General features: G+C 38.2%; 1 protein-coding gene across 3 annotated transcripts; it reads left to right on the plus strand.

The window, feature by feature from the left end:
* Positions 1-869: 869 nt before the first annotated feature.
* On the plus strand, positions 870-8939 carry SLC25A51 (solute carrier family 25 member 51). 3 transcript variants are annotated; one of them, XM_081945081.1, is made up of 5 exons: positions 870-1091; positions 3058-3130; positions 5490-5564; positions 7132-7231; positions 7323-8939. In XM_081945081.1, the coding sequence occupies exons 4-5, from the start codon at positions 7224-7226 to the stop codon at positions 8239-8241; spliced, it is 927 nt and encodes a 308-aa protein (XP_081801207.1). In that variant the 5' UTR covers positions 870-1091; positions 3058-3130; positions 5490-5564; positions 7132-7223; the 3' UTR covers positions 8242-8939. The 3 variants fall into 3 exon arrangements, with proteins under 3 accessions (XP_081801207.1, XP_081801208.1, XP_081801209.1); XM_081945082.1 differs by lacking the exon at positions 7132-7231; XM_081945083.1 differs by lacking the exons at positions 5490-5564; positions 7132-7231.
* The last annotated feature ends 716 nt before the right edge of the window (positions 8940-9655 follow it).

The raw sequence follows: 9655 nt of genomic DNA on the forward strand, positions 1-9655 counted from the left end.
TCCTATGATGCACATCTAACACCATAAAACACCCACATCTGCCTATCCCAAATCCTTGGGAAGGCCTGGATAGGACAGGTGGATTAAAAATGCCAAATCCAGTCTGAACACCACGCCTATCGTCCCGGTCCTACTGCCCCCATTTATTCGTACCCATTTCATTCACACTCATGTTTATTCTTACACCTATTATCTTGTAAATGATTGACAAAATAAATAAATAATGAATGAATAAATAAATAAATAAATAAATAAATAAATAAATAAATAAATAAATAAATAAATAAATGATGGACTGTTCTCAAGATGGCAAAGACTGGAGTGGAGTTTTACAGACCCCCAATAACTGATCTAATGACGTTTTATCATTTACTGACCCCTACTCTCTTTTGTCTCCCAGCCCTTTATTGACTGTTGGGAAGTCAATATTGATCACTGGGGATACCCGTCCTAGACTGTCACTATTTACCCCCCCCCCCATCCTTCTCAGGGATAGAACTGGTGGGACCCGAAGAAACAGCCGCCTGAATTTTCTGTATTCGCCTTTAATGAATACAGAATTCGCCTCCAGCGCCGCCGTCTCCTCCTCCAATCAGGCAAAACAGGAAGCCCTTCCCTCCCTTCCCCTTATACAGCCAAGACATCCGCTAGAGCGGCCCCGACCCGATCCGCCCGCCTCCTTCCTGAAAGAAGAAAGCAGTCCAACCCGCCTCTTCTTCCTCCACTTGAAGCTCGCTTGAAGCGCTAACGCCCAACGCCACCCGGCCTTTCCGCGGAAGGCGAGCGAGCGGATTGGATGACGCCGGACACGTGCCCCTTCGTTTGCTTGGCGTCAGTCGTGTCTCTCTCTCTCTCTCTCTCTCTCTCTCTCTCTCTCTCTGCGGCGCGCGGGGAGGGCGTGGCGAAAGGAGCTGATTTTTTTTTTCCCCCGGCCGGCCCGGGGGCTTCTCCTGTCAGTTTCAGGCAGCTGCGAGTCGCTCAGGGTCTGGTTGCAACGTACGGGTGAGGAGCAGCGATGCCTCCGCCGCCATGAAGGAAGCCCGCGGCGCGCGGGTCAGTGAATTAGCGGGGCTTGGTGAGGAGTAGCTGAGGTGAGGAGGTGGCGGAAGGAGAAGCAAAGACGCCGGGCGAGCATGCAAGCGAGCAGGCGGACAGGCGGGCAAAATGGAGATACGGAGGGGAAGGAAAGAAGCGGCGGCGGGCCGGGCTGTGCCGCAGGTGCTCGCGGCTGACCTCGGGGCAAAGGCAGGGCGAGGAGGATAAGGGCGTTTCTGGTTAACCAATCCCAGACTCTGTTAATATATTGACTCCCCCAAACAGGATTGCATCCCGCCTTTTATAGTGGTGCCTCGCTTTATTTTATTTATTGTATTATTATTTTTTGCTGCCCTGAATTGCTTCTCTTGGGTGTGGAAAGACTAAAAATGAGATGAACCTGGCCGCCAGTCTTACTCTGGAAAGCACGGCAGCCAGGTTTAACAACGCAGCCCTGGAAACATTTACTCAATTTCCCCGTGATAAGAAATTAATTTTGTAGAAATCGCGGGATACATCGTTGCATAAATACATATGAGCTTCCAAAACGGCGCCCCCAAAATTTGCAGGGACAAAATCCAATGCATTTCGATTCAGTTTCAAAATGCTTCATACATGAGCCCCAAAATATGTTCGTAAATGTATGTGCAATGCATAATGTGTATGGGATCTTAGCCTTACAGTCTCCACCCGTTAATAAGCATGTAATAATGCTAATAAGCACCCATTAATAAGTGAATAAGCATAAGCATTTTAAAAAATATTTTTCCTGGTGTACAACTGGTAATTTGATATATATTTACCATGCTAAGTGTTGAATTGCTGAAGATTGTTTATAGTAGGGATTTTCACTTTAGTTTGCACTATAGAGCCTATTATATATAGTGAATTGGATGCTGCAATACAAAAGTGCGATGGCTATGAAAGAAATTGCACATTTGCATCCCAATAGAATATTATATTACACCAATTCCAAATTTGCAAAAATATGCAACATCTCAAAATTTCTTCTGGCTTTATATTGGATGTATATAGGCTAAATAGAAGTGTAGTTCTAACATGGAGTTTGAAATATTAGTATTTTTGTTTGGGGGAGGGTACTAATAGTTGTACAATATAATACTTCTAATTTTAAGCTGTGTGAAGTTTATGGGCAAATCATGGGCAAATTTCATGGGCAAATCATATGTACTTCCTCTTTACAATACTGAGATTGTGTTACTGAGTTACTTTATAGTACTACAGTGTCAGCATATTTTTGAAATTCCTGGAATTAAGGGTCTTTCTAAAACATATATTTAGCTTATATTTGAAACATAAAGCATGCACAGTTTAAGTAAACCATAACAAATAAATAGCAAATAACAGTATATGTAACCATTTACTTTAAATTTGCATCAAGAAGCATGTTTGTCAAACACATTGATGAAAACAAAATAGCAAGTGTTTCTCTACTTGCTTCTCATGAGTTTATACCCGAAAGGATGTATAGTGGGAAGCCAATATTATTATGATGGAATATAAGTAATGGGTGCAAACAGCAAGGAAAAACTTTAGCTAAATGTTAGATAATAAAAATTTCACTACCAGCTTGATTGCAGAGGCTGGATGGCCTTAGGTAAATAATAGTGTAATTGGAATACTATTTAATTATGTAGCATTTAAAACCTTCAAATTATAAAAACATGTGATTTGGGGTTCTGTGTTATGACTACCAGTATACTCATGAAAAATATTTATTTCATCATGCTCAAGAAGGAGGTTATAGGAAGTTTTTTCCCACCCAAATAGTAGGGAAGGTTTAGCATAGTGGCTGTAGAGAAGCTGATAGAATATTTTATAAATGCTGATGGTGAATTGAGTAAATTCAGACAAAAGCTAAAGTAGCAAATATTCTTTAAATAAACAAATCATGATGAGCACTAGACAGCAGTAGAGCTAATTTTCTATGTCTTTGCTGCCATCTTCTCACCAACTGAATTTTTGCAGCCAAATAAAACAAGACTATTGATTTCTTTTTAGGAAGAACAGTTTGAAGACTTGCTCTAGAATGCTGCTTATAAGAAAAAACCTTGTTTTGTATCATATAGGAAAGGTAATTATCTCATTTTCACTATGATGGTTTCCTTATAATAAAGTTTGCACTCCAATGTAGATTATTATCACACTTTTATTTCCATATAATTTTTATTAAGATTACAATTAAAATAAAAAAACAACACAAAAACAAGAAAAGTCCCCCCTCACATGGACAAGTAGAAACAATTTTGATAACTTATCTTCTCTTAAGCTATTATTATCACATCTTGGCATTTGGTGCTGTCTGAGAAAGCAGCTTGGATAAACTAACATGCAGACTATGGCAGCTCTTAATGAATATGTGCCCCTGATGTGGGGAGAACAAGTTTTAATATTGTCCTGCCCTTAGTAGCAGGCGTAAATCTTAGTAAAGTCTCCACTGTTCTTTATATTCACATGAATGCAGTCCACATTATGCTGAGGAATGAGACATTGTGTTATCTAAATTTGGCTATATATTAGTAGGTTCATTTCCCCCCTCTATTGATAATTTAACAACATAGTGATAAATTACCACTGTATTTTGTTACATCTTCAGTATAGTTAGAATAACGCTGCCTCACTAAAACAATTGTATTTCACCGTTCATTTTTTTGTGTTTAGTTGGTAGATTGTAATTGCTGGAAGTAATATCTAATCTTTTACATATATTTGATTTCTATATTGCCTTAACAGGGTAGAACAATAAAATATTCTATATGGAGTGTGTTCTAAGAAAGCACAAAATTAAAGGAAAAAAATTAATAGAACAGAGAGCATTGTACTCCATCTGTACTTGTTTCTGGAACGTCAGCTCATTCCATCCTTCCTGTTAAGAGTATGGAGCTAAAGGATGGAATTTCATCCTTTTCAAAATTCAGCCTTGTATTTTGCTAGCTTCCAATTCTGGGTTCATTCGCAATAAAATATTCCCATTCCCATTATCTTTTTATTCTTCCTAAATTAGCCTCTTCTAGTGATAAACTGACATGGGATAAAACTTCTGTATTCTGTTTTCTTGTTGAGTTGAAATTAGGAATGAGGGGGAGAAAGCTTCAGGGCAATTCCATTCAGAATTCCAAAATGAAAACATGAAGAAATAAGTAACACATGGGTAAAAAAGAAATATAAGAGGAAGATTTAAAATGCTTGCTAATGACCTGCTCTTGCTCAAACAGGAATGTGGCTGGAAAGGCAGATTTACAGGCAGATCAGTAGCAGACTTACGCAACAAATGTTAATTACTTAATAAGAAAATAAAGGTAATTCAGCCATAAAAAAGCTTTGCACTTCAGACTGCTGCATAGTCCAGTTTTCTTTGTCAAATATAAATACCTGGTTACCATGACAGTTTTTTTTATTGATATTGCAGATGATAAAGCTCTATAGATAACACATAGAAAAACAAAACAGTCATTGTCTGGCAGTGGGGAAAAATAAATGTAGGCTCCAGTTGAGCTCCTTAAGATGTCACATTAGAAAAGGTCCTCATTTTAATGTCATGCCTTGCCTCATTTGAAGAAAATGGAGAATACAAGGAAAGCTACATTGGATAGGGTTTTAAAAGAAGAGGATAACATTTCAAATTGATCTCAGAAATAAAACTTCAAGGAATTTATTCCATTAGGTATTACAGTATATGGTGTCAACGATATCGCCTCTCCAGCTATGTTCTGTATTTAACTGCAGTTTCTCAATAGTCGTACTCTGAAACAGTCCTGATTTTTGCAATAAGCAGGCCAACCAGCAAACGTTTGTTAATTTTCATAATACTGTAATACAACATATTATTAACTGACTTCACCATTGCAGAAAATTGTAGTAGGAATACTTTCATACTCAGAACACTAAAAATACCAGTGTTTCTCTTCTTGATTGGTCCAGATATAATTGCTAAACAATTAGTAGAAAACACATAGTAGTTGAGATTGCCCCTCTACTCATTACTAATCAGGACAATAGGTGCCTTAGTGGGAGGAGCATTACTCTGCACTAAAGGGTCTCAGTTCTCTTTTGACCATGGTGGTTAGAATTTAAGATGTCTACATTCTTCTTTCTTTTTGAAAGTGATATTTCTTTAAAGAAAAAAAGGATAAGTATTTACTCAAGGTTGAGAAAGGAAAACCAGAAAATGAAACTGAGAACAAGAGAAGATTTGAAGCAATTTATCTATTTGTTTAGCTGAGTAAAGTGCAAAAAGGTAGCCAAAAAAAAAAAAAAAAAGCAAGATCTGGAATTTTCCCCTTTAAAGGCTGTGCATGATATCTATTTCTCCATTAGACTGACTGATTTTACTCCCTTTTTTTACATTGAATAATAAGCAGGGTGGATTTGATTTAAATGAAGTCAATTTAAATCATAATTTTTAAAGAACAACTGTTATTTCTGTCCCACAGCGGCTCTTCCTCTGACCCGCTGTTGCCTCATTCACTTTAACGGGATGCCTGGTGATGCGGCAGTGACACAATAAGGTGAGGGATGTGGCGGGCAGCATGTGACTGGATGCCCGCTAGCAGGCACTGCTATGATGGATCTGAAATGACAGGTGCTCTTTAAATGTAAGGACTCATTCTTGCTGGTAGTTAGAATCTTTAATATTATTATTATTTGCAAACAAAATGAAGGTTTCCTATTTAGCTTGCAGCATTGGGATTCATTGAGTTTACCAAAAATGTAAATATTGCAGAATATGCAGCCTAACTAAGCTCCATTTCATGCTGAATAAACTAAATTAGTAATGTATCTTAAATAGAAAACTATCTTTATATATATATTTACTCCAAAAGCATTTTATTAAAATAAATTTGATAAAAAATTAAAAAAATCTGATTTAAATAAAATCTATTTTTTATTTTTATTTTTTAAAAAGCAATTTTTATACACCCTGATAATAAGTATTAATGGTCCAGTTTTGTGTAGTGATTAAAACTCCAGACTAGAAACTGGGCACTAGTTCCACGTTAAGCACAAAGCTAACTAGGTGGCTTTGGGCCAATATCTCACAGCCCTAGGAAAAAGGCAATGGCAAACCACTTCTGAAAAACTTTGCCAAGAAAACTGCAGGGACTACTTCATGCAGTTTGCCAGGAGTCAACACTGACTTAGGGACACATAAAAAATAAAATAAAAATAAGGAATTAGGGTAGACAGGACAAAACGAGATAAGAAATATGTATTTGGCAAATTTAAATAAATGCAGACTTAAGTCACTAGCTATTGCTAAATCAAATTTTAGTATAATGTATTTGACTGAATAAAATAAGTTGACAAAAAAGGAAAACAAGTTTTAATAAGGCAAAACAAAAGCAAGCTGAAGTACATTAGGCCCTTATTTTAATTTAATTTTTTATTTTATTTGGCTTGCAGTTTTTTCATTCTTCATTAATTGGAGAAAAATAGTTCTTTAAGCTGGTTAATTTTTTAAAGATGTTGGAAATCTCAAGCGTGTCTCTGCATCTGTTATTTTATGTGAATCTAAGGAACAGGCTAAAAGAGGAAGGTACCTGTAGCCCTGTGGAAGTCAAAAGAAATTAATTTATTACTAAAGGGAACAAGGCAGTGGCAAAATTCTTTTTTTTTTAATTACTGGTTCTGTGGGCGTGGCTTGGTGGGCATTACAGTGGAAGGATACTGCAAAATCCCCATTCCTTCCCCACTCCTGGGGGAAGGATATTGCAAAATCTCCATTCCCACCCCACTTCGGGGCCAGCCGGAGATGGTATTTGCTGGTTCTCTGAACTACTCAAAATTTCCGCTACCGGTTCTCCAGAATCTGTCAGAACCTGCTGAATTTCACCCCTGGAACATGGGACCTGCTGCTGGAATGAGATATATTTTAAAATGCTGCTATGCATTATATGTAAGATACTTTCTAAGTATTAATTCAGTTGAGAAGACACTCAACAAAGAGAAACGGTACGTCCCTTGGGAAGGAGTGTAGTATCAATTGGTTGGCTGAGATCCTGGAAATTAAATATTTTCAAATCTCTTATAATACAACCTATGAAAATATTTTCACAGTACTTTATTTATTACAAGGAAAGCAGAAGTTGAAAACATACTCTTAGTACTTTTGAAGTAGGACGTTCCCTGAAATTTAGCATAAAACATAGAGACCTTTCAGAAAACTAATGAAGAGGTGAGTTAAACCTATTAATGTGGTAATTTTTTTAACCTGAAACGATGGCAAGTAGATTTTGGCTTTGTTCAATCACCTTTACTTCTTATAGGAGAAGAGAATACCTATGTGAGAACACAACAAGCAGCATGGCGGATTCAGAAGACATTTTGCTTAACAAGGCAAAAGCAGATCAAACTTGTAATAGAATTGTAAAAGTTAACTCAGGCAAACATTACTTATGTGGTTATTGTGCAGCCATTACAAACATTGCAGTAACTTTCCCAATCCAGAAAGTCCTCTTTCGTCAACAGTTGTATGGGGTACGAACCAGAGACGCAATATGTCAGCTACAGAAAGATGGAATCAGAAATTTGTACCGAGGTATCCTTCCTCCGCTGATGCAGAAGAGCACAACCTTGGCATTGATGTTTGGCCTATATGAAGATTTGTCTTCTGTGCTCCTCAGACACATAAGTGCGCCTGAAATCTTTGCCCGGAGCTTAGCAGCTGTGCTTGCTGGGACCACAGAAGCTGTCTTGACCCCTTTTGAGCGTGTGCAGACACTTCTGCAGGACTACAAACATCATGACAAATTTACAAACACCTACCAAGCATTCAGAGTTCTTCGAGAGCATGGGGCCAGGGAATATTATCGGGGCTTAGTGCCAATCCTACTTCGGAACGGTCCTAGCAATGCTCTTTTTTTTGGCCTGCGAGGGCCCATCAAGCAGTGCCTGCCAGAAGCAACAACTTACAGTACTCATTTGATCAATGATTTTATATGTGGAGGGGTATTGGGTGCTATGTTGGGGTTTCTGTTTTTCCCTTTGAATGTTGTCAAAGCCCGCATGCAGTCACAGATTGGTGGGGAATTCCAGTCTTTTTCCACAGTCTTTATGAAGATTTGGCTGGAGCGTGACAGGAAACTGACGCATCTCTTCCGAGGGGCCCATCTAAATTATCACCGGTCCCTGATTTCTTGGGGAATAATTAACGCAACTTATGAATTCTTTCTTAAATTACTATAATTGATTATTAATTTTTTCTTCTTCAGTTGAGCATCGGACAATCCTGAGCTGTCAGTTTCCGGGATATAATGGGAAAACACTTGCAAATATCTCTGACTCCATAACATTCAAGAAACTAAATTGCCAACAAGTGGTGGTTTCAGTTGGTATGGATATCAGCTATTTAAACAGTGCCTAACTAGTTCAAAATATAATTGTATTCAGTCTTGTCCTTGGCCTTCCAATCGATGGATGTGGCAGCTGTATGACTAAAACAATTAACTGAGACGTTTCCTGAAATATGAAGCCAGCGGGCTGATTCAAAGTATAATAAATTAAATTTCATGCTGGCCTATGAAAATTTGCTCCAGGTCACCTTCCGCTTTATTCAACCAACACTCCTGGTGATCCAAAGAATGCACTTCATAGAAAATAGCAGAGCAAAAAAACCTGGTATTTAATTTGTTGCTTGACCATTTGTAACAAATGGTAGCATTTTTTTTTTGTAATAAGTGGACCTTGAGTTTCCATGAAGCTTCATGTGCCCCCTCTTGGTTATTTTTTATGTTGTTGATGATGATGAATATTATTGTACTTTGAAAAGAACTGCCAAATGTAGAAGAGAAAACTCTTGTTCTAAAACAGGTTCCAAGTAGTTTTGGAGCACTTCTGATGCAAATGATATCTTGTCAAAATTAGTATTAAATTTTAGAAACTGGTGGATGTATCTCTACTATTAAATAGTGGATGTTGACTATGGAGGAAAGAGTGAGAAAAGCACTGAAAAGCTTTAAAATATTCTTTATCTTGCACTGTCACTGAATTTTTCAATGTCAATTAGGTGTTTAAATTATTAATTTTGGTGAAATACTCTAATCCAGGGTCGTGGTTTCTTTTATACACATACACACGCACACAGAGACACACTCTTTTCAAGTTTAGGAAATTTGGTACAAATTTGGTAAACTAACCAAAGTAATCAGGATAAAATTATATATTTACTGGTACAGTACAAATGATTGAGTTATACTCTACATCAGTGATGTGCAGTGAGGTTTATGGCTGGTGAGGCTGCTGACGTCATCAGGAAGGTGGGGAATGGGACCACGTGTGCAGGAGGCTGAGGCTGCCTCAGCCTCCTGCACACATGGTCCCATTCCCCGCCTTCCTGAATCAACATGAAGGGGACCGCAGAGCGCGAGCCGGAGGAGTGCGCTCCGCGGTCCCCTTCATGTTGACTCAGGAAGGCAGGGAATCGGACCACGTGTGCCTTTTCCCTTTCCCCCTTTTTTTTCTTTTCATGATGAGAGCGGTGAGGCTCTGCCTCCCCTGACCGCACATCCCTGCTCTACATCAACCTAAGGTCTAGTGAAGCAGAATTCTTGCATACCAAAATGAAATGTTTATTGCCATTTTTCACAGTATTTTACTCAGT

This window comes from Natrix helvetica, assembly GCF_964273705.1.
Source record: "Natrix helvetica genome assembly, chromosome: 2".
NCBI lineage: Eukaryota > Metazoa > Chordata > Lepidosauria > Squamata > Natricidae > Natrix > Natrix helvetica.